The 24371-nt window shown below is 37.5% G+C and overlaps 1 protein-coding gene across 1 annotated transcript in view; it reads left to right on the plus strand.

Annotated features, from left to right (window-relative positions):
- Window positions 1-4185: 4185 nt before the first annotated feature.
- The window catches only part of SYT14 (synaptotagmin 14), a 226685-nt gene continuing 206499 nt past the window's right edge, over window positions 4186-24371 (plus strand). Inside the window, exons 1-2 of the mRNA XM_029230413.1 lie at window positions 4186-4198; window positions 13532-13579. Of these exons, the coding sequence (XP_029086246.1) occupies window positions 4186-4198; window positions 13532-13579 (61 nt within the window). The remainder of the gene's footprint in view (window positions 4199-13531; window positions 13580-24371) is intronic.

Here is a 24371-nt window from a genome sequence, read left to right on the forward strand (position 1 = left end):
ACGTTTATTTTCTGTCTTAGCTATTACTTTGCTGCCTGTAGTGGAGTAAGTGACAAGTCTTGAGGAAAATAATTGGTGGAGGAATCGAAGAGAAAAAAGAATTGTTCTGATTTATGTTTACTTTTATTTTTTCTTTCCATTTTCATCGTTAATTACCTCCACACAGCAAGATAGATACATTTCTTATTGTACCACTCTATCAGGTAGAGTATCCACAAATGGGCAGTTATTACTGTTCTCCTCCCACCAAAGACATTACAGTTTATCCCACCAAGTAAGTGCCCACTGAGCAATCTTCTCTGGCAGTCCCTCCCTGAACCCCACCGTGCCATTTCTGTAGCTCTAAGGCTGTGCTGTCTGATACAGTAGACACTAGCCACATATGGCTAGTAGCCAGTGTATTGCGTAGCACAAATATAGACAGTTTTCATTATTGCAGACAATTCTTTTGAACAGTTCTGCTCTAAGAGAAACTCAGGGAAATGTGTTGAAGTACAGTACCCTTGCAGGCATCACTTAAGTTTTCTCTGTCCAAGAATCCCTTTCTGGGAACCATTTTCCTTTCTCCCCCGTTCATCCGTATAGGTCCCATGGGGGCCACTGTATTCCTCCACGACCCTCCCATTATGGCCACAGAGGTTTTGTCAGAGGTATGCACCTGACCCAAGCTAGGCTAATTTTAGTATCTGGCTTCCTAACTGGTATGGGGTAGGTTACCTTATTTAGGTAGAGCTAATGACATCCCACCTATTTTGGAATTTATGGACTTGGGGCACAGAAATGTGGCAGAATCTGTGAGCTGTAAAGCTTGGAATTTCTCAGGAGTCATGTTTTCCACCATAGGGATAAAGTTAGCTTGTGGTGAGCAAGCAGAAAAGCCAACATGCAGAACAGGTAGAGATAAGGAGCAGAAAATATTGTGATAGCGTTCAGATTCCCGAGATTGCTGATACTGAGGCCCAGCTTTATGTCTATACTTATACCTTTATAATTAACTTTCCAGTTTTCATAAGCTAGTTCAAGTTGAGTTGCTCTGATTGGAAAAAGTTCCTAGAATAAATAACTAATATATAAATGTTTCCATGACATTATGATTCATGAAAGAAATGCAATATTAATGGTTTTAACTAGATTTTCATTAGATCCTTATATCTAGCCACATCTTCTCAGATAATTGCAACTGCTAATAAAGCTTAAAGTTTAAAAATGTCTCTCTTATGCAAACATTCAAAATCCCTGGATAACTAACACTTATTAAATTTTCCAAAATGTAATTTTTGGTATAGGTACTTGTTAAGACTCTATTTTTATATACGTAATATATAATACTAGAATTAAGCATATATTTAATTATATATACTAGAATAAAATATATATTACTAGGTAGAATTTTTGCTCCATTCTTTTAATGGCTTTGGACTTTTTCAGTTGAATAGCTTAAATTAAATACAGCAAGGTTCCAAATTTAAAAATCATTTATTTCTTAAAAGTACATTGGGAACTTTTGTAACGTGGAACATACTCTTCCATCAAGATAGTATTGCTATTAATAGTGGTAGGTTATTTTGTTTGGCACATGAAAACTACTTAACTAATGTAGGTGCAATTACCTTTCACTTTCCCTTTGAGCTGTTCTTTCCACATGATTCACCTTCAGTGCTTTCTTTTTCTGCTTTCTGATGTTTCAGCTATACCACTGGATAATTAAGCATTGTGTCCTCCTGTAAGTCAAACTATCATTTTAAACAATATGTCTATGAAATATTGAGTTGAAACTTAAAATACCAAAAACACATTTCCATTTCCTAGTCATAAGAAAAGGAGTTACTTTGACTTCTTTTATTTTTCTTTTCCTGTCTCAGCCCCTAACTATCCACAACACATGATGGGAAAATTGGGTAATTGCTTGAACTATATGTTTGGAAACTATTTTTCAAATAATTCATTAACAAGGAAGAATGAAGAATTTAAAATGAAGCATTTCTTGAACATCCCCTACAATGTAAAGGTGTATAGACTAAAGATTATTTAGAGGTATATGGTCAAAATTACAAAAACGTCTTGTCCTTAGGTGGGATGCATGACTGATAAAATTTAGAAATATTTAAATTATAAATAATTGACACTCCTCCAAATTAAAAGTATCAAACCCATGGCATACTTTAGAAATAAGAGTATATAAGAAATTAAATCTCAATTCTAAGTGGCCCCTAAGCAAACTCAGAAGCCATATGAAATGTTGTAAAGTTACGTTAAGCCATATGATATTGTCCAACAGTAATCATAGAAATTTCCCAACTAGTATCTGGACAGCATTTTTTAAAAAGAGGCAATATTGGTAGGGAGAATTATGCATTCTAATCTGGGGGGAAATGTCATCAATATCGAGTAGCCTTGGCCTAAATTCCCAGATTTGACAAGTTTGAAGCTCATGTTCGCCACACACACACAAATTCATTTTCTGAGCAAACTGTGATATTAACCTGAGTTATGGGAGCTCAAATAACTTGGACCCATATATGATACTTAGGTAATTGATGATGTAAGTATGATTTTTTTCTTTTGGCTTTCAATATAAAATTCTTAAAAAGGCTGAGAAGAGCCAGCCAGAAAACACAAACCCAGAACTGTGGTTTCAAGTTCAAACCAATGTCTTGGAGTTCAAGACTATTTTAAGGGAGGTTGCTTGGAGAAAATATCTTTGGCACTATACATATTTTACCTGAATCTCACGGATATCTATGGTAAACATACACACACACAGAGCTTTCCTAAAACATAGACATTTTAATATTTTCTGGTAGGACAGCATTTTGTTTGATCTTTCAGTATCAACTCTTGTTTGTAGCTAGCTTTTAGCACAGTTCCTGGTTTGATAAATATTCACCGAACTAATGAAAATGGTAAAGAATGAATGTCTATTGAACATAAACTGTGACTGAGGGAGAGATTATATAAATGCAGTGAAAGACAATTTCTGCTCTAGATTTACAGTCCAATCTCACTTACATAAGTGCAAAATTTTCTTTGTGTCAGTCTCCAGTATAGCTATTTTGCACTAGGAGTAAGCATTTTCTCTGCAAGGAGGATCACCAACTCCCTATTCCTCCATGTTGTTTATGCCGTTCATTGTCAAGGTCCTCGAGGTACCAAATGAAGCTGAGAGTTGGGTAAATGTTGAGTGGCTCAAGTACCTCATGTCCAAATTAAACGACCAGTTGTTCCATGTTCGACCTGTGACGGTTCATAATGCTCATAGGTTTGCCAGTTAAAAGAACTTGAACGTGACTTGATTTTTCAGGCCCTTTGTCAAAACGTCTGTCTCATCTCTATTTTTGTATACCTCAAATGTATGGAGAGAAATGCCAGCGGACATTTCCGAGGGAAAACCAAGCTCAGGTTGATGGCAAGCTTTATCAGGAGTCTAAGGGGTGAAGTGCACGAGCACACGTGTGTGTGTGTGCGTGTTTGTGTATGAGAGAGAGAGAGAGAAGCAGCTGTCCTCAGGATCCCTCTGTCTCTCTCCCGTTTGCTCTTTGCCAGTTAGCCGTCTCTCAGCCCACAGCGGAGATCTGAGGCGAGTATTTGGCTGATTCAGGCAAAGCAAAACAAAAACAAAACAGACCTTCAGATTACCAAATCTGAGGGAGTCACTGGGTGGGGATTCTTGAGCCCAGTTTCAACTGAGACCTGTCCATGGTTCTGACCACATCCTTCCCCCATGCCCCTCCCTCATCGGTTTCGAAGGCCGCAAGTAAGGGAGGAGGAGATGTCTCCGCCGGGGTCCTGGGCCCAGAGGAGCCCCCGGCCGAGCGGGTGGAAGCCGTCCGCACATACTCAGTGCGCCTCGGCCTGGTCTTGGGCGCCGGTGCTGGGGGCTCTTTGGACCCCGCACCTGTTTCGAATCCCGGCGCGAGGCGCGGTGGGGGAGGCGGGGTGGGGGCGAGGCGGCGTCACGTGCCGGCGGCAGTGGCGGCCGGGGAAGGTTCCATTTCTTCCGCGCGCTCGCGGCGCTCCGCCCCACCCCAGACCGCCCCGCCCGCGGCTCCCCCAGGCCGCGCAGCCCGGCGACTGCGGGGCTAACCCCGCCCAGCTCCACTCGCCGGCTGCCCCGGCGCGTCCTCCGCCCGCACGCCCGCTCGCCGCCCCCGCCATCCAGTTGGTGCGGTCCAGGGCGAGCACATCATGGCGATTGAAGGTAAGTGGAGGCCGTCCGTGGTTGGTGAGGAGGGCGGAAGCCCAGGTAGCGGGGGCTCGGAGGTGCACGAGAGGCCGAGGCGAGGATGGGGCTGGGAGGGTGGCTGTGGAGGCGCAAGGTCCCCGAATGCGTCCCGGGAGGCAGGTGGGCGGAGCGGCGCCGCGGGTCCTCCCGACTCTCGCCGGCCCTGGCTGTTCCGTCGGCCTCGGTCCGTGGCCCGGCGCGGGGAGGAGCTGGTCCGGCTGACAGGTATGGTGCCAGGGCCGCTGCCTCCTCCTGGCTGCGCGGATTGGGGCTCCGGTGCGGCCCTGCCGACCCGGCGGGACGGGCTGGGGGAGCGAGGGACCGCAGGGTGTACCCCCTTCCATTGACCTCGCCTCAGCAAGCCATCCTCCCACAATACCCGCCTTCCTACCAAACTGGGAGCCCAGTTTTGCTGTCCCGGTCCTAACCCTTCTCAGTCCCTACTGTGGAGTCGATGCTGGGCTGTACTCTCCGTCCGTTCCCCTTTTGATTGCTGTTGTAGGGGACCAGGAAATTTGAAGTGGGGTTTATTTCCTTCTCAAGTGTTTTTTCCCCCCTAACACTCAAAACTGTATTTTCTCTACGAAAGAGGTATAAATACATCTTTACAACAAACGCACACGCTTAGAATCCTGCATATATATCAGTCCTTTAAGTGTTATAGTGCCATGAATACTCATATTTTCAAAAAAGTAGCTTCATAAATTAAGTTCCTAGATAAGGTACATAGTTGGCACTAGAGTGTATTTTTCTCTTCTTCCAAAAACATGTAACTGGGATGAAGTGTCTATATTTTGCCTTTTTTTTTTTTTGCTTTGTTTTTAAGGAAGATAGTTTGAAAATTAATATAACTCGTCTAGGATTTATGTGAACGTCTACATCATCTTTCAGCCCCTGTCTAACTCTTACCTTAATACAAACAATGAAAGTAGTTTGTAAAATTTCCCTGTGTGTTTGTATGCATCTATACAGATGTGCAAGGCCCCTACAGCAATACCATCACTAGGCTAAATTTTATGTGTTCCTCCTAAGTAAAACTTCTCAAAGCACTTCCCATCTTGGTGACCAATCCCTAGTGGCATACATCTTTGCCAGCTCCAGAACTGTTTTAGTTGTGTGTTTACGTTTATCTTATTTATTTAAGAGATTGATTACCTATTATATGCAAGACACACATTCAAACAGTTTCAAGTGTCTGCTTTAGCTAAAGTGATAGAGGGCACTGGGAATAAGATCTACCAATAATCTTCGATATTCTTGTTATCCAGAGCGGTACTTTCAAACTTTTCCTTACTATGCTTTTTACTAGAGGTTTAAAATCAAGAAACCGAATACACTAATTTATGTTTTGTACTTTATTTCCACAACCACTTTGTAGTAGAATTTCTTACGACTTGGTAAAGATAAAAACGTTATTGCAGAAGGTGAGGAAGAATCAGCCAGATAGTATCCAGATATGATCCTATAACTTGTAATTTCTTTAAAAATTTTCCAGTTTTCCCCCTTTTTCTCGATTGATCCTTCCCTTCTCCCCCGCCTCCCTGTAGTTAAATGTGATCGATTCCTTTTTTAAGTCAGCTGATGGCATTTTGCTCTGCCTATTACTACTTGTATGTTTAAAGAACAAGATTTTTGCTTTCCCTATTCAAGAGATTCTTCTGTGCTTGAGATACTCTTGATTAATATTTTCATACTTAAGCATTTGTTTAAGGCTTCATAATGTAAAGGTCAGGAATTGCCTTTTCTAGTTTGGCAAGGAAATTAGTTAATACTAGCATTTCAAATAAAGATGTCAGGTAAGGTGTGCTGTTTATCACATACTAAAGCAGATTACTTATACACATCACCCCATGCTATGTTATGAAATAGAATAAGCTCTGGATGAGGGCTTTATACTATGGACATCTTAGAATTTTAGGGGCCCAAGGGAGCATCTCATCCCACCTTCCCAAAGAAGTGGCTGTTAAAACATGCAGTGCCTTCATTCACCTGTTAATTCCGTAGACTTACTGAGCCATAGCTGTACTCAGCATTCTGTGCTAGACTCTGTGGGGCCGTAAAGATGAATAAAACCACATTTCTTCCCTCAAGGAGTACGTGTTCTGTTGGGGGAGACAGATAATTTTAACCATGCGATTACAATATAGTCTGAACACCAAGAGATGAATCATCCTTTTGTGTAAAAATATTCAATGATGATGAGTTCATTGAACCAATATGCCAGTGCGGAACTATAATTCTTATAGTTCATAAGGTCTTTGTTTTGACCAAAAATCTTCCATTTGGTAACTTCTATCTATCCACTCATCCTAGTTCTGCTTTCTAGAGCAATATATTAAAAGTTCACTATTCTCTGTGTATACGACATCACTTCTACCATTTGAAGACATCTCCTGAGCATTTTCTTTTCTAGACAAAATATTTAACTCTTCCTCAGGATAGTCTGTAGTTATATGTTTGAAATATGGTAGTGGGCCACTCCATTCCAGATGTTTTGTTGAATATCGTACATTAAAACTGTTGTATCACTCCTTGACTTGTGCATAATCCTATTCATGTAGTTTAATATTAAAATAGCCTTTTTGGAACTTCATGTTGACTCAGGATGAGGTTGTAATCAACCAAAATTACAGTCTCTTTCACCTGGACTACTTTCAAGTCATGTGTCTTCAGTCCCTTGCATGGCTAACCAGTGTTTTGATTTGAAGAACAGATTATTTGTATCTGTTAAGCATACTCTTATTTGTCCTGCTCCATCGTTTTAGCCCTTTAATTTTTTTTTTTTTTTTTTTTTGGTCGTGCCACATGGCATATGGGATCTTAGTTCCCTGACCAAGGATTGAACCCGCATCCCCTGCATCGGCAGGCGGACTCTCAACCACTGCGCCACCAGGGAAGCCCTATACGCATTTTTTGTTCATAATGCATCTTACAGTTTATCACACATTTTCACATATATTTTTTAAGTCATTAAAAGTCATTGAAGATTTGTTGTGACTCTTAAAATTTCCAAGACATAATTTGGGCTTTCAGAAGCCATTTGAGGGCTTCCCTGCTGGCGCAGTGGTTGGGGGTCCGCCTGCCGATGCAGGGGGCGCGGGTTCGTGCCCCGGTCTGGGAGGATCCCACGTGCCGCAGAGCGGCTGGGCGCGTGAGCCATGGCCACTGAGCCTGCGCGTCCGGAGCCTGTGCTCCGCAATGGGAGAGGCTGCAGCGGTGAGAGGCCCGCGTACCGCAAAAAAAAAACAAAAAACAAAAAAACCCAAAGCCATTTGAAATGTGGAATTAAAAAACCCAATACAGGACTTCCCTGGCAGTCCAGTGGTTAAGACTCCGTGCTTCCACTGCAGGGGACATGGGTTCAATCCTTGGTCGGGGAGCTAAGATCCTGCATGCTGCACAGCCAAAAAAAAAAAAAAAGTAAATAAAATAAAGGACCAATTAAAAAAAAAATACAAACATGTATTATTAGTCTCGAGGGAGAACATCACACTCCTTTCCTTCTTTCCATTCTATTGTTAAAGTTCTATCATTACAATGTATACAGGGGATAATATAATTAGAAAGTCCTACCTGTCAGTCTGTGGCTGACTAAGGCAATTTATTGAACAGTTTATATTTGGAAGATTTAGAGTTCAGTTTAAGCAGTGATGTTCCTAGAAGAGATCCTTTGGCTTTCGGCAGGAATAAAATTTCTAATATTTCACAGAGATTTAAGACATGTTTGTATATTAGGTAAATTTGTTCACAGTACTTTTGAGTAATTTACAGTTTATTTTAGGTTCCTTTTCTAACTCATTAAAATTAGAAAAAAGTAGGGAACACTAGAGAAATATTTGTATTAAGAAGCATTTCACTTTTTGATATTTTAAGTAGTATTAGAATGCAACAGTGTATGCCAATGTGGAAAGCAGAGAGAATCAAGTATTGGCTTATTTATACAATTTGTTGAGTAATACTGTTGGCATTGTTGCTTTCTTTAAAATGACTATAATGTTTGTCCATAGTGTGTGTGTAGTAGTAGAGTAGATTGTCTTCATGGATTTGATTTCCACTCAGCTGACGTTCATTCTTACCTCCACCCTCCCCAGATCCTCACTTGTTAATACTTAATGTGAACATGCATATAGAGATAACATAAGGCTGATCAAACTACTGTAAATAAAAACATTCCAAGTTTTTGAGTAAAATGAATATTCACATATTTTATATGTATATATAGTAAAATTTTAATTGAAACCTAACAAATTGGAATCCTTGATTTTTCATTTTTTAGGAGGAAGAAATAGTGACAACACAGCAAGCTGTTATTAGGAATTTATTTAAAAACAAACTTTTAGGATCCATATGTGTATTCAGTAGTTTCCTATTTTCACATTTTAGGACTGTTATTATAATTGATATTGAGTCATCAAAAGAGAGGATTTTAATGAAATATTAAATTATGTTCAGTATTCTGAGCTTACTGATTGATGCAGTAATGAATATTAGTAGCTTTAAAAAAATGATCTGGTGCAATAGTGGAAAAAAAAGGTATTCTCAGTTAAATAGAAAATTAAATTAAGTAGACTGCCTTCTTGTGAGCATATACCTCTTCAAGGTTTTATGGTAATAATGAGCTTCTAAGAGTCAAAAACATAATTAACAAAAAAACTGAATTGAGTGGTCAAAAGTGGGAAAAATGGATTACATTTGTGAACAGTAAATTTATAAGGTAAAACTTATACCTGTTAGAAAAATTATTGAATAAATTTATAGGAACTTGTATGGCTCAAAAGAGAAACTGTATTTACTATGCTGTGCCAACCATGATCTTTCAACAACACTGGGACAACACTGGGGACTAAAATTGGTGTTATTCCTTGAATGACTTAAATAGGGACAAATTAAAAAGTGTCTAGAGATTAGGGACTGTAGTCTAAATGGGTTAAGTTGGTTGGGAGGAGTTGGCAACATTAATAGGAAATATTTAAAGTTTTATGCCTATTATGGAAGCATAGGTATCTGCTGAAGAATTAGCTATAACAATTTATTAATGTGAGCTAGACGTGAATTAAAAGGCTGTGGCTACTTTAATGCATGTTTTTTGGAGAGAAATCTTTAGATGAGATGGAATTTAAGATAGTTCTAAAGTAGCCTTGCAGTGTTTGACTTAGAAGAAATTAATAGAAGAATAGAAGCTGTAAATTGTAGTGATTTAGGCTAATGGTCAAAGTAAACGTGGCGGAAAAAATAAAGTCAGTTTTAAAAAGGTTTCATTTTAAAGGAACCAAATGTTTGGGTTTAATTTCGTTTTTGTATACCTGGGCGTATTTTGATGGGAATATAACATCACTACATATTTTCCTTCTGTAGACATGTGAAAAGTACATACATACTTTATAATATCTATCCCTTCCCCTCTAAAGCGAATTGCTGGTTCCCAGGCACACTTTTAAGTATGTGCACATTCATATACAAACATACACATGCACACATTCACAGCACACATGTGTGAACCCACACACATCTATGTCCTCTTGTACCCTGACCTATTCCAATTGTAGAGGATTAGTTTATATTATGCTCCTACATGGGTTTGCCTGAGGGAAAAGATGGTAACTTTGACTAAGCTTGTCAATTTCTGTTTCTCATTTCCATGTTGCTGAGATGATTATTTCAAGACAATGCTAGTATTATCTCCAAAAATAGTTTTGAGAAATTCACTTTTATTTAAATTACCTTAAAGAATTAGAAAACAATATAATAATTTTCATAAAAATGAAGAAATATCAATGTTTACTTTTTCACTCTATTAAACTTAGTGTTCCGATTACTTTTTTCTGACAATTAAATAGTGACAGTTAACTAGTGACTGGGCAACGTCACTTAACCTTTAGTGCCTTGGTTTGTTTATCTATAATGAACTAGACAAATTTATTTCTGAATTATAGTCATTTTATATTCAGTCATTTTAATATGATTTCCAAGTCTTTATTATAATGTCTTTGAAGTAAATTTGGTATGTGAAAAATTATATTTATATGAGTTCATTTTGACTCTTCATTTTAGTGGAAAACTCATCTTTTTCTAAAGAGATTGACTAATTGATTACGTAAATAATCATTCCTTCAAATTGGTTCAGGCATTACAGAAAACAATATGGAGTTTCCTCAGAAAATTACAAATAGAACTACTATATGATCCAGCAGTCCCACTCCTGGGTAGATATCCAAAGGAAATGAAAAGAGTGTATCAAAGAAATGTATGCACTGCCATGTTTATTGTAGCATTATTCACAATAGCCAAGATTGGAAACAGCCTAAGTGTCTGTCAGCAGATGAATGGCTAAAGAAGATTTGAGATACACACGCACACATATGCACACACATGTATATGTATACATAGAGTGGAATGTTATTTAGCTATGGGTAAGAAGGAAATCCTTCCATTTGTGACAAAATGAATGGACCTTACGGGCATTATGCCAAGTCAGAGGAAGACAAACATATGGTAACACTTATGTGTAGATTCCGAAAAAGCTGAACTCATAAAATAAAAACAGAATAGAAGGGTGGTTACCAGGGGCTGGAGGGTGGGGAAATGGGGAGATGTTGTATAAGGGCAACTCACAACCAGTTGATAAATAAGTCCTGGAGATCTAATGCACAGCATAGTGCAATAATGTGTATAAACTTCAAAGTCGCTAAGAGACTAGATCTTAATTGTTCCCACCACAAAAAAGAAAAGATAATCATGTGTCACAGTAGAGGTATTAGCTTACACTAAAGTCTTACGGCAGTATGTGAGAGTATCAGATCAACACATTGTACACCTTAAACTGTGTTCTATGGCAGTTTATCTCAGTAAAAATAAATAAAAAATAATGATTCCCCTGTGTATTGGATATACATACTTGATTATCACCATGATATACATTTTTGCATATCTTAAATTTTTTTATGTCGGTTATACCTCAAAAAGCTGAAGTTTAAAAAGTCAATAATCATTCCCCTTGTGCATTATGCTCTTAAAATCAGTAAACCACTTTCGTATTACCACCATATCTAAGTCAGGATATGCCTACTGTGACTTGCCTTTTGCTTACAAATCTGACGTTTCTCTTGTAAACTTTTCAGATTACTTTTAGAAAGTTTTGAAAAAGACATAAAATTTGTACATAGTTCACTGTATCTCAGATTGAAAAAGTGTTGAAGCCTTTTGATTCCCAAACATGTACCTTAAAAATATACATTTAACCTATGCAATGCATATTTTTTTCCTTACTCTCTTTCTCATCTTAGGAAGGGTTGAGGATAAAAATAATATTGATTTAATTGTTTGATAATAATGTTTATTTAACTTTTTGTGTTTCTTCTTTTGTACTTTTAAAAGTAAGTTTTCCCCTCCCAAATTTTACTTTATTGCCTGACATTTACCTATCTTTAATATTCCTTTTTATTTCAGTAATAAGAGTGATTGCTCTTGAGTTAGACATGTACATCAGTGAAATCTCACTTGTTGGTTAGAATTTTCAGAACAAATATCGAGAAGAGTAGAGCTAAATATTAGTTGCTTTTCCTAATTATGTGATTTTTGTGCATACTTTGGCAAATGTAGTTGTCAATTGACTATAACTTTAAAATATAGTAATTATTTGACTATTTATAAAATTCTTTCATTTGATATAGATAAATTGAGTACTTTTAAAAGTGGGAGTTAGCTTTCATTGTCATTTGCAATTTTGAGAAAAGTTTAGACTACAGTAGTTTTTGTTATTGTTAATACTAAGCCTTGTAAAAATGATCCAGTTATAGTGAAGATTAGGTGTGTAGAGTAAAACCTAACAAATTTATATTACATATGCGGGAAGTCTAGTTTCAATTACAGGCTTTAAAAAGTGCAGGCTTGTTACATGAATTAAGTACATGACTCAAACTAAGTTATAAGTGTTACCATCTGGAGAATAGGTCTTAATGACTATATAAGAACTGTTTCTAAGTAGCCTATGAAAACATCAGTGATGGTGTCAATATACATTATAGTTATGTTGTTATTATGTGGTTCTTCTAAATTTCTTGAAAGTAGTTTCTTCTTATAATTTGGTAAATATTCCCCTTCCTGCCATTTGACTAGTTTCTCACTTTTAAAGATAAGGTGGTATATAGGTATAGTTCATTCTACCCCTTCAGCAACCGATCAGTGATTACTCATTGGTAATATTCCAGTTGATAAGGTTTCACTGTGTTTATACTGAGGTTTGCTGAATAATAATTCTTTTATAATCATAACTTTATGTTACGTGTTTCTTGCTAAGTCTGTCTTCCTGATAACAGTGATTAGTCTGTATTGTTGATAATAAAGAAGCAACGGCATTGTTACAGCCAAGTTAGAATGTAGCTCTAACCTACTTTAGTGATAGAAATACTGTTTTCTAGTTTTTTAGCTTGCTTCCTGGATGACCTACTTTTTTTTTTAGTGGATATCATGGTTTTTATTTCTCATGTTATTGCTGTAAGCTATTTCTGTTTCTTATAAAGTAACTGTTCATAATAAGCTTCTATAATGAGGTAAGATGATGAAATTATTTAATATTTTTATTATGCAAAGTTTAAACATAATTTTCAGCATAATTATAAGGTTATGCATATATAGAACACTACAGAATTTTATTCAGCTTACATTCATTTCAGGTAGTGGCACTATGTTTCAGAGTGAAGGAAATACCTATTTTTATGGTAACAAGTAATATTACTCTTATGATAGCGAATGTAATTTTTGATAATGATTAAGATAAAGTATATTTTGGTTAAATTTGTTAGTTTATCATCATAGTACTTATAAAATTTGTCTTATAGATTTATAAGAGTGGGTAGGTGGAGAATGGGGAAAGATCACAATATGAGTATATATGATAAAATGCAAATAGTGCCTTTAAGGAGTTGACCCTTCCATGATAACTTACCTGTATATATTAAGGCTCAGATACAAAAGTGGGTCTTCCTTGCATTGTTTCCTTCTAGATGATGTAAAGAGGTGCTTAGGAAATGGCACTATGATCTCTGCTCTTGAGAAGCTTGCCATTTGAAATAAAATACTTGAGTGGAGCTTCCTTATTCCAAGACTTTATAAGACCTTGATTTATGGGTTCAGGAAGATTCTGCGTATCAGATTTATCATATTTGTATAGGTAAGTTTAAAGAGAAGAATTAGGAAACGTTTTTATGAGCCCATTTCTAGAAGCTAATTTAAAACATTGTAACAGTCTTTGTAACAGTCAAACTCAGGTTATGATCTGGTTTTAATTTCTAACAAAAATTTTCTTAACAGGTGGAGAAAGAACCTGTGGAGTACATGAACTTATCTGTATTAGAAAAGGTGAGTCAGTGCTCTGCATGGATATTTAAATACAAAATGAACACTTCACAGTGTATGATACATTTTAGTACAATGGCAGATAATTTGGACTTACAGAGTATAAAATTTAATAAATATTAACATTTGTTATTTGTATTGTAGACTTAACCATTCATCAAGTACATACTGCTTATTATGTGGTTATTGAGAGTTGTTACTTTACATTTAGTTTTCATGGGCTGATAAAGCCTGGTTTCTAGCGTATTGGTTATCAGATGTGGTGAAGAGGCAAAGAATGGAGGGTTTGATTTTTGTTCCCTTTCAGAATCTGGAATCTGAGTGCATGCTGATCTCCCATTGACTTCTGTTCTATTACTGTACCCCATCAGAGAGATGTGAGGAGTTGGTTGAAATTCAAATCGGGAACATGTCCAAAGACCACAACATCTTTTGACACCAACAACTGTCTATGCTTCCTTAGAAGGAGCCACCTGACAACTGGGTGGTTGAACAAGGTGGCCCCAGGAAAGGTAATTCAGTTATTAGGTGGGAGGCAAGGAATCAGGTATTCTCTAGATTTGGAAGAATCAGGAAAACCTTGGGAGTCCCCACACCCCTAAGCAGTCACACCTGTGAAAGGGTGTGAAGAAAGGGGAGGTCAGGGGAAGAAATCTTCATAAATGCACTACTCTTTTCTCTTTTTAAACTTGGGGGACTTTCCTTTTCTTACGTCTTTCTTGAAAACTGGGTTGGCCCTCCTGAGTCTGGCCAGCTAGCAGCACTCCTTGCCCTAACATTTCACCCTAAGGAGGTTTGAGACGATGTCAGTATTTGTGGTGCGTGGGTATGATTGACATACCAGGGAATGTCAGCATACTTTTAGGAAGTCTTCAACAGGTCTGAAAAGCCTCAGCTTCTTTAGAGTTGAGTAAAAGGTTTTTAATTCTTTTTTAGGTGAATTTGGCGTAATCATGCTAGTTTGTCTATGTGTCACTGCCTTTGATTGCTGTTCATTTAAAAATTGTCTCCTTCCTGTATTAAAGTGTAATCTTATCTATATGTCTGGTACCACAAAAGAGAAAATTGAAGTCAGTTCCCTGAAATCTCAAATGTAGGATTGTGGAGATGGGGGAGAGAGGGGACAAATTATATGTTGTTTTCTTTGTCTATGTAAACATTTTTAGTCTTCAACTATAACATATTAATCCATATTTGCTCAAAATGTTTTAGATAATTTTATAGTTACTACCTTGTCCCAGGAAAACTTTTTAAAACACAGAACTTACTTGGACAGGAAAAGGCACCGTACAAATCAGTTGAAATCAAAAACTATAAAACTGTGGTCAGATGAAGAGAGAATCAAGACAAGAGTAGAGGTAGCTAGAGGGGAGGAAAATAAAATGTGTGGAGGGCTTTTCGTGGCTACAAGGGGCACAGAAAGCTACAGTGGAGACAATAGCGTAGGTAGTGACAGATGATGATCTGAACACACACCTTTTTATTATGGCTCTTCTTGCTGTTCTTTATTGCTATCTCCATTCGTATCCAGGTGGTTCTCCGACCATGCCTTGCCCAGATTTCTCTGTGTTAGTCCAACTTTTTCACTTCTTCCAATTTCCTAAAGAATTTGAAATCTGTGATTAAAATTTTAAAAATCGTCACAGTGCAGCTATGCAATGGAAAAGTCTCTGAATGTATGTGTATCCCCTCAGCATTCAGTGTCCTCTTCTAGTGGAAGTTCCATAAGTATTTGAATATTTAAAAAATGAATGCTCAGAGCTAAAGCTTTTGCATTTTATCTTTTATTTAAAAAAATTAAAAAAAATTTTTTTTTTTTTGGCTGCACTGCGTGACATGTGGAATCTTAGTTCCCCAACTAGGTATTGAACCTGCGCCTCTGCAGTGGAAGCACAGAGTCTTAACCACTGGGCCACCAGGGAAGTCCCTAAAGCTTTTGCATTTTAAACTGGACTTTCATAGAGTAGAGCCTATGAAGGTTATATCAAGTGGAATAATTGTAATTAGTATCAATGGTTCTGGCAAGATGACATCTCTAACATTATGTTCAACTTGTTTTTACCTGTTTGGCTGTTCTCTGTCTCCTTTGCTGGCTTCTCTCCTCTGTCAGACCTGTACATGTTGGAACATACCAGAGTTGGGTCCTGGGCTTGCTTCATTTTTCCATCTATTCTTTCTGTTTAATTTTATTTGGTTCTGTTGTTTTAAATGCCATACAAATTTATAAATCTGGCTCTGAGCTGTCCTTGAGCTTCCTGCTCTTATATCAAACTACTTACTTGATATTTCTATCTGGATGTCTGTTAGAATAAAAACTCGGCGTGTCTAAAATGCAAATCTCGATTTTCTCACGTGAATCTGTACCTTCCTCACTCTTCTCCATCTCAGCTAATAAATAGAACAGTCGGCCCAGTTGCTCAAGTCCCAACTTAAGAATCATCCGTATTTCTCTCTTTCTTTTATCTTCTGCATTTAATTTATTATTATTAGCAAGTTTTGTCAATTCTACTTTCAAAATATATTTTGAATCTATCCTCTTTTTTCCTTCCTGCTGTTATCATCGTAGTCTGTGTCCTTATCTTTTGCTCACACTATAATGGTTTTCTAACAGGTTCCCTTACTTACACTCTTATCTCCTTTCAGTACATATCAATGATCCTTTTAAATGTTTACATTTAAATGTTTACGTTGAAATCAGGTCATATCACTTTGCTGATTGGAATTCTTCTGTGGATTCCCACTATACCTAAAATAAAATCAAAGTGCCTTACCCTGATCTACAAAGCCTTACATTATAACATCAACTCAGAAGTCTCATCTGTAAATCATCAAAATGTCATCTAAATTTCATCAACTCAAGTCACATCATCTAAATCATTTACATCAGGTATGGGTGAAACACTGGATATGATCCATCCTGGTTCAGAATTCCTCTCCATCTCTAGACATGTGAAACTAGCAAATATGTTACCTGCACTTCAAATACAATGATGGAACAGGATAACAGTTACAGACATTTCTACCCCAAAGGTGGTAAAATGAAGAGAAGAGAGGAGTCACTGGTACCAAGCAGTTTTGAAATCCAATTGGAAAAAAAATATATTCGATTTCAAGGCCTGGAAATAATACTCTATTGCTCTTGGCCCTGAGGTCTGAGGCTCCACTCTCAGAATTTAAGACTCTACCCTTGGAGTCATCCTTCCTTTTCAGGAACGGTAGTGTATATCTGCACCTGAGTATTTTTATCAGCCTGTTTCCTGTCTGTAGAATTTTGGTCTGTTTGTCTTCTTTCATTTTGTCTGCTCTTGTCCCTTTCAGTCTGAGGTGGTGGTCTGCTGGTATAGCAGTCTCAGGCAAGATTCTCGTGAGTGTTCTCTGTTCGTTATGTGGGTTCCTTCCATAAGACAAGACCCCCCTCCACATGTCTTTCCTGGATGATTCCATCTCTGTTTTTGGCTTCTGCCAGGATGGCTGAGGAGATCCATGAGTCACATGTCTAATCTCTTCAGAGAGCCCTCTGTGTCACTGAACGTTGTGACCTTTTGTTCATTTTGAGGCACTGGCAAAAGGTTGTCTAGCCACACTTTGGCTTTGTCTCCAGAGCACACTTTCTTAACATTGAATCCCTGATTTTAGCATAATTTACAATCTGGGTAGGCTGAGGGTTTTCCAAATCATCAAGTACTGGTTCCTTTTTGCTTAACAGTTCTTCCCTCACTTTATCTCATTCCTCTCAAATTTAACCATAAGCAGCATGAAGAAACCCAGGCTGCACCTTCAGCACTTTGCTTTGAAATCTCCTCAGCTAAATATCCAAGTTTGTTGTTGACAAGTTCTACTTTCCATATAATTGTGGAACACGATTTAGCTAAGCTTTCTGTAACAAGCACCTCCTTTCCTCCAGTTTCCAGTAACATGTTCTTATGTTCTTCATTTCCTTCTGCGCTCTCACCAGTAGCACCTTTAACATTTATATTTCTACCAGTGGTCTGTTTATGACTATTTAGGTATTCTAGATCTAATACGATACGAATTTTCTGTACCACGCTCCTCATTTTCTTCTGAGTCCTCACTACCAGGGTCATTAACATCCATATTTCTACTAAAAGTCCGTTCAAGGCAATTTAGGCTTTTTCAGTTGTGCCCCTCAAAATTCTTCAAACTTCTTCGCATTACTTAATTCCAATTACTTAGTCATAACAAATACCTAACTTCCTCATGGTTAGGTATTTGTTTTAGTGGCACCCCACTTTCAGATACCGAAATCTGTGTTCGTTTCCTTCAGTTGCTGTAATAATTGGCCACAACTTTTGGTGGCTAAAACAACACAAATTTATGCTCTTACAGTTCTGGAGGTGAAAGCCCAAAGTCAGTTCCACTGGGCTGAAGGCAGACATTTCTTCTGGAGGCTTGAGGGGAGAATCTGTTTCCTCAACCTTTCCATCATCTTGGGGCCATCATCTGCCTTCCTTGGCTTGTGGACCCTTCCTCCATTTCAAGGCATTTCACTTTGAAATCTGCCTCTGTTGATCCATGTAATGTTCTCCCGCACCAGCTCTTTGAATGACTGATTCCTCTAGTTCTTTCCTTTGCAGTCACACATTCCCTACTGACATAAGTCTTAAGTCACCCCCTCATCCTTTTTTAGTCTTAATCTCAATGATATCACCCTCCTTATTTAATAACATCTATTTTAATTGGCAGTTATCAATTAAATAACTGGGGGGAGGAGCTGTATGTCTCCTCCATTACGATAAAAGCTCTAAGAGGGCATTAGTGTTGACGGACTATCCCCAGTGCCTGAAAGAGCATAGGACATATGATAGATGTCATTGGAGTTAATAAATGAATGATTGAAGTGGATTTGGCTGAATTGATCCTGAAAAATTTAATCTGATGCCTACTAGTTAGTTATAAGGTATTTATTGAATACTTTCTTTATGGAAGCAAAATTCTAAATGTAATGACTGGTTAAAGAAACAGGGATTTCTTTTTTTCAGCGATATTTTGAACTTGATAATATAAAAATTTCTGCTGTAAAACACCCGAAACTGCTAGAGAAAATATAGCAAACATACCTTTAAATGTGTTTTTGAGCCCACAGAAAAGTTAGGGAACCCTCAGGGTTTAACAGTGTAGAAGGTTATTAGGGAAATGCAAATAAATAGCACACTGAGATATACCATTTCACCCCCACTAGGATGGCTAAAACCCAAAAGACAATAATAAATGTTGATGAATTATTATTAATAATCATTAAATAAAATATTATTATTATTAATTTATTATAATGGTTATTGTGAGGTTATGGAACCTCATACATTACTGGTGGGATTGTAAAATGGTGCAGCCACTTTGGAAAACAGTTTGGCACTTCCTCTAAAAGTTAAAAATAGAGTTACCAGATAATCCAGAAATTTTATTTCTAGGTACATACCCAAGAGAATTGAGAACATGTTTACCCAAAAACCTGTATAGTAATAGTCGTAATGTCATTATTCATAAGAATCAAACAGTAGAAGCAGCCTAAATGTCCATGAACTGACGAATGGATAAACAAATGTGGTATATCCATACAATGGAATATTATTCAGCACTAAAAAGGAATGAGATATTGATTATACTACAGCATGGATAAACCTTGAAAACATTATAAGTAAAAGAAGATAGACATAAAATATGTATGATTCTATTTATGTGAATCACGTATTGTATGATTCAGTTTATGTGAAGTGTCTAGAGTAGGTGAATCCAAAGAGACAGAAAGTAGATTAGTGGTTGCAAGGGGCTGGGGGAAAGAGGGAACGGAGTGACTACTGATGGGTACAGAGTTTCTTTTTGGAGTGATGAAAATGTTCTGAAATTAGACAGTAGTAATGGTTGCACAGCTCTATGAATATACTAAAAACCACTGAACTATACACTTTAAAAGGATATAATTTATGGTATGTGAACTTTACCTCAATAAAGTTGTTATTAAAAAATAGCAGGAACTGAAAATGAGAGCTGTAGATATATTTAGTGGCTTCTCACATGGTGGTCATAGATCTAACAGATAAGGTAGATGATGTATCACTTTTTTATGATCTAATCTTAGAAGTACGCACATGGTACCACTTCTGCCACATTGGCATAAGCATTTACAAGCCTGCCAACATTCAAAGGGAGGAGACATAGGCCCTACTTCTTAATGGGAGTAGTGCCAAAGAATTTTGGGCCATTTTTAAGAAAATCAAAAAACCTTACATGCCTAAGTTAGAAGAGAATGAAAACTTATGAGATTAGTATTCAGCGCAAGAAGTTAGAGCTATCTCATAAGTTCAGAGAAAGTTGAAAGAAGGAAACACTAAGGGTAAAAGAAAATTAATGAAATAGAAACAATTACAGTAAGAGGATCAAGAGAGCCAAAATGCTAGTACTTTCTTTTTTTTAGCTTTTGATATAAATTTATTTATTTACTTTTATATTCTTTTTTTGAGTATTCTTTTCCATTATGGTTTATCACAGGATATTGAATATAGTTCCCTGTGGTATACATTAGGACCTTGTTGTTTATCCATTCTAAATGTAATAGTTTGCATCTACCAACCCCAAACTCCCAGTCCATTCCTCTCCCTTCCCCCCTCCCCGTTGGCAACCACAAGTCTGTTCTCTATGTCTATGAATCTGTTTTTGTTTTGTAGATAGGTTCATTTGTGCCATATTTTGGATTCCACATATAAGTGATATCATATGGTATTTGTCTTTCTCTTTCTGACTGACTTCACTTTTAGTATGATAATCTCTGATTGCATCCATATTGCTGCAAATGGCATTATTTCATTCTTTTTTATGGCTGAGTAGTATTCCATTGTATATATGTACCACATCTTCTTTATCCATTCATTTGTCAATGGACATTTAGGTTGTTTCCATGTTTTGGCTATTGGGAATAGTGCTGCTATGAACATAGGGGTGCATGTATCTTTTCGAATTATAGTTTTGTCCAGATATGTGCCCAGGAATGGGATTGCTGGATCATATGGTAATTCTATTTTTAGTTCTCTGAGGAACCTCCATACTGTTTTCCATAGTGGCTGTACCAATTTACATTCCCACCAGCAGCATAGGAGGGTTCCCTTTTCTCCGTACCCTCTCCACTATTTATTATTTGTAGACTTTTTGATGCTAGCCATTTTGACAGGTGTGAGTTGATACCTCACTGTGGTTTTGATATGCATTTCTGTAATAATTAACAATGTTGAGCATCTTTTCATGTGCCTACTGGCCATCTATATGTCTTCTTTGGAGAAATGTCTGTTAAGGTCTTCTGCCCATTTTTTGATTGGATTATTTGCTTTTTTGTTGTTGAGTTGTATGAGCTGTTTATATATCTTGGAGATTAAGCCCCTGTCTGTTGCATCATTTGCAAATATTTTCTCCCATTCTGTAGGTTGTCTTTTCTTTTCTTTTCTTTTCTTTCTTTTTTTGTTTTTTTGTGGTACGCGGGCTTCCCACCGCTGTGGCCTCCCCCGCTGCGGAGCACAGGCTCCAGACGCACAGGCTCAGCGGCCATGGCTCACGGGCCCAGCCGCTCCGCGGCATGTGGGATCCTCCCGGACCAGGGCATGAACCTGTGTCCCCTGCATCGGCAGGCGGACCCTCAACCACTCACCACCAGGGAAGTCCTCTTTTTTTTTTTTAATGGTTTCCTTTGCTGTGCAAAAGCTTGTAAGTTTGATTAGGTCCCATTTGTTTATTTTTGTTTTTATTTGGGAGACTGACCTAAGAAAACATTGGTATGCAAAATGCTAGTAACTTGAAAAGACTTATGAAATAGGAATATCTCCAGCATTGATAATTAAGACAATCAGACAGAAGCAACATGTAAATAATATTAGGCTTGTAAGAGGGGATATAATTGCAGTTACAAGTGAGCTTTCAAAAATCCTAAAAGTGTTAATGACTTTTTGATAACAAAACTGAAGTCATAGATGAAATGGACAATTTCAGTGAAAAATATAATTTAAACTCATAGAGAAGTTGAATTAATCACTAATGATTTTTTTCTGACAACTACTTTCCAGCCTTCAAAGAAAAAAGGAACCCAGTCTTATTAAAACTGTTTCAGAGACTAAGAAAAATGGAGCATTACCCCAAATTACTTCATGAGACTAGAATATAACCTCAGTACTCATTCAGACTAGTACAGTGTGAAAGAGGGAAACACATGCTAATCTTACTTAGAAATATAAATATAAGAATTAGCAAACCAAACCCAGCAATGTTTTGAGGAAGAAAACATACAGATGTATGACAAGTTGGTTCATCTCAAAATGTTGCATGGGAATCTACTGATACAGTTTCCATGTTAATCATGTGAGCACCTCAGTAGAAGCAGAAAAAGCATTTGATAAAATGTATTACTCATTTATAATAAAAGCTCTTAAACTAGGAATAGAAAGAAAGTTCTTCAACCTAATGAAGGGTATCTGTCAAAAATAGATAATAAACTAAATATTAACGATGAAGCATTAGAAACATGAATGTTGCTATTCAGCATCATGCTGGAGATCTTAGCCAGTATGGTAAGCCATGACGAAGAAACAGAAAGTATAAGATTAAAAAGGAAGGGATAATGCTACTAGTATTCATAGGTGATGTTGATAATCAATATTGGAAATCCAGAAGACTCTATAATCAAATTAATAGAATAAGAGTTCAGTAAATTTGATCAGTACAAGATCATTATATAAAAATCAGTTAGAGCTTCCCTGGTGGTGCAGCGGCTGAGAGTCTGCCTGCCGATGCAGGGGACACGGGTTCGTGCCCCGGTCCGGGAAGATCCCACATGCCACGGAGCGGCTGGGCCCGTGAGCCATGGCCGCTGAGCCTGCGCGTCTGGAGCCTGTGCTCCGCAACGGGAGAGGCCACAACAGTGAGAGACCCGCGTACCGCAAAAAAAAAAAAAAAAAAAAAATCAGTTACATTCCTGTATAATAGGCAACAAATAATTAGAAAATGCAACAAAAGATCTCTTTTAGAGTATTATGAAATCTCTATATATCCAGGAACAGAATGAACAAAAGTTGTGTATGGCTTTTATGCAGAAAACTAAAAAGGTTTATATACAGACTTAAAAGAAGAGATAAATAATTTTTATGGGTAAAAATACGCAGTATGTTTAAATTGGCAGTACTCCCCAAATTAATCTATGAATTCAGTGCAGTTCTAATCTAAATCCCATCAGAAATTTTCAGGGAGTGGACAAGTTAATTCTTAAATGTATATGATAGAGCAAATAGTCAAGAAGAACTAAGTTAGCTTTCAGGTAAGGAACATGGGTGTGTGGTGGATATTATTAATAAGATACTCATTTGGTTGCTTCTCAGAGACCAAGTGGCCAAACAAGAAAGGTTTACTTCTGTCTCATGTAAAAGTCCAAGCTGATAGGCAGGATGGAATTAGGTGATTATACTTGATGAGTTCCTTCTGGCTTGCTTTGATGTCTTTTAGATGTTGTCTTCCTTGGGATGTTTGAAGTTACCATGTCTACACTGCAATCCCCAGAAAGGGAAAGGGAGAAAGTAGCTCTTTTTTAGGATGTGATTCAGGAGTTGCAAACACATAATTTTTACTCACATGTAAGTGGCCAGAACTTAGTCATGTGTTCATGTCTAGCTGCAAGGGAAGCTTAGAATAGTCCAGAGCAGAACAAGCAAAATCCAGAGGTTGATTCCATAACTAAAAGGAGGAGAGAGAGAATGGATATTGGAGGCAGTTAGCCATCTCTGCTTCAGGGATTTGTCCTGCTGATACCCAGAGCTGGTTGTAAAGTTACTGTAATTAAGATAGTATGGAATTGGCCCAGATACAGACAAATAGTCTAATCAGACACTATAGAGAGAACAGAAAGAGATACTCATTTACGTGGAAATTTATGTAAAAGGTGATATCACAATTCAGTGGTGTAAGGTTGGATACTTATTAAATGATGCTGGGACAAATGGTTATCCATATGGGGGAAAAAAATTGGTCTGTACCTCATGCTTTAAACTAAAGTTCTATTTGGATTAACTTTAAAACTTTTAGGAGAATATTTGGTATACAATATGATTTCAGTGTGGAAAACAAGTTCTTGAGTCACAGAAAGCAGAACCCTGAAGGGAAAGATTGATAAATTGTACCATTTTTAAATTTAAAACTTTTGTACCATAAGAGATACTGTAAGCAGAGGAAAAAAAAAGCAAGCCACAAAATGGGAGATGCTGTTTGCACTGCATATGGGCAATGAAAGTTAGAGTTCAAACTACATAATGACTTCTGATATATTTTTAAATTTTACTAATGTATGTGTGCCAGGTGCTGTTAAAGGTGCTGGGAGTAGAGAACATAGAAGTGGCTGCCCTCATGGAGCTTATTTTCTAGGGGAAGGAAACTAATAATAATTAAGTCATGTGTACACTATATTAGGCAGTGATAAGTGATATGGAGAAAGATAAATCATGGAAAGGGAATAGGGCTTGCGGCTTATCTCTTCAGGAATTTAGGGTGTTCACCGAAGGCCTTATTGAGAAGATTGAGAATGATTAGAGTGAAAGAAGTAAGCCACGCCAATATCTGAGGGAAGAGTATTCCAGGCAGAAGGAACAAGTGTAAAGACCCTGAGGCAGGAGTGTGCTTGGCTTGCCTGAAGAAAAGAAAGGAGGCCAGTGTGTGGCTGGAACAGAGTAACAGAGAAAGGAATAGATAAAGCCAGACAAGTAATAAATAGAGGTCTAGGTTGTATAGGGTCTTGTAGGTCATGAAAGTATTC

This window comes from Monodon monoceros, unplaced genomic scaffold, assembly GCF_005190385.1.
Source record: "Monodon monoceros isolate NGI ecotype Baffin Bay Population unplaced genomic scaffold, NGI_Narwhal_1 Super_Scaffold_18, whole genome shotgun sequence".
Taxonomy (NCBI): domain Eukaryota; kingdom Metazoa; phylum Chordata; class Mammalia; order Artiodactyla; family Monodontidae; genus Monodon; species Monodon monoceros.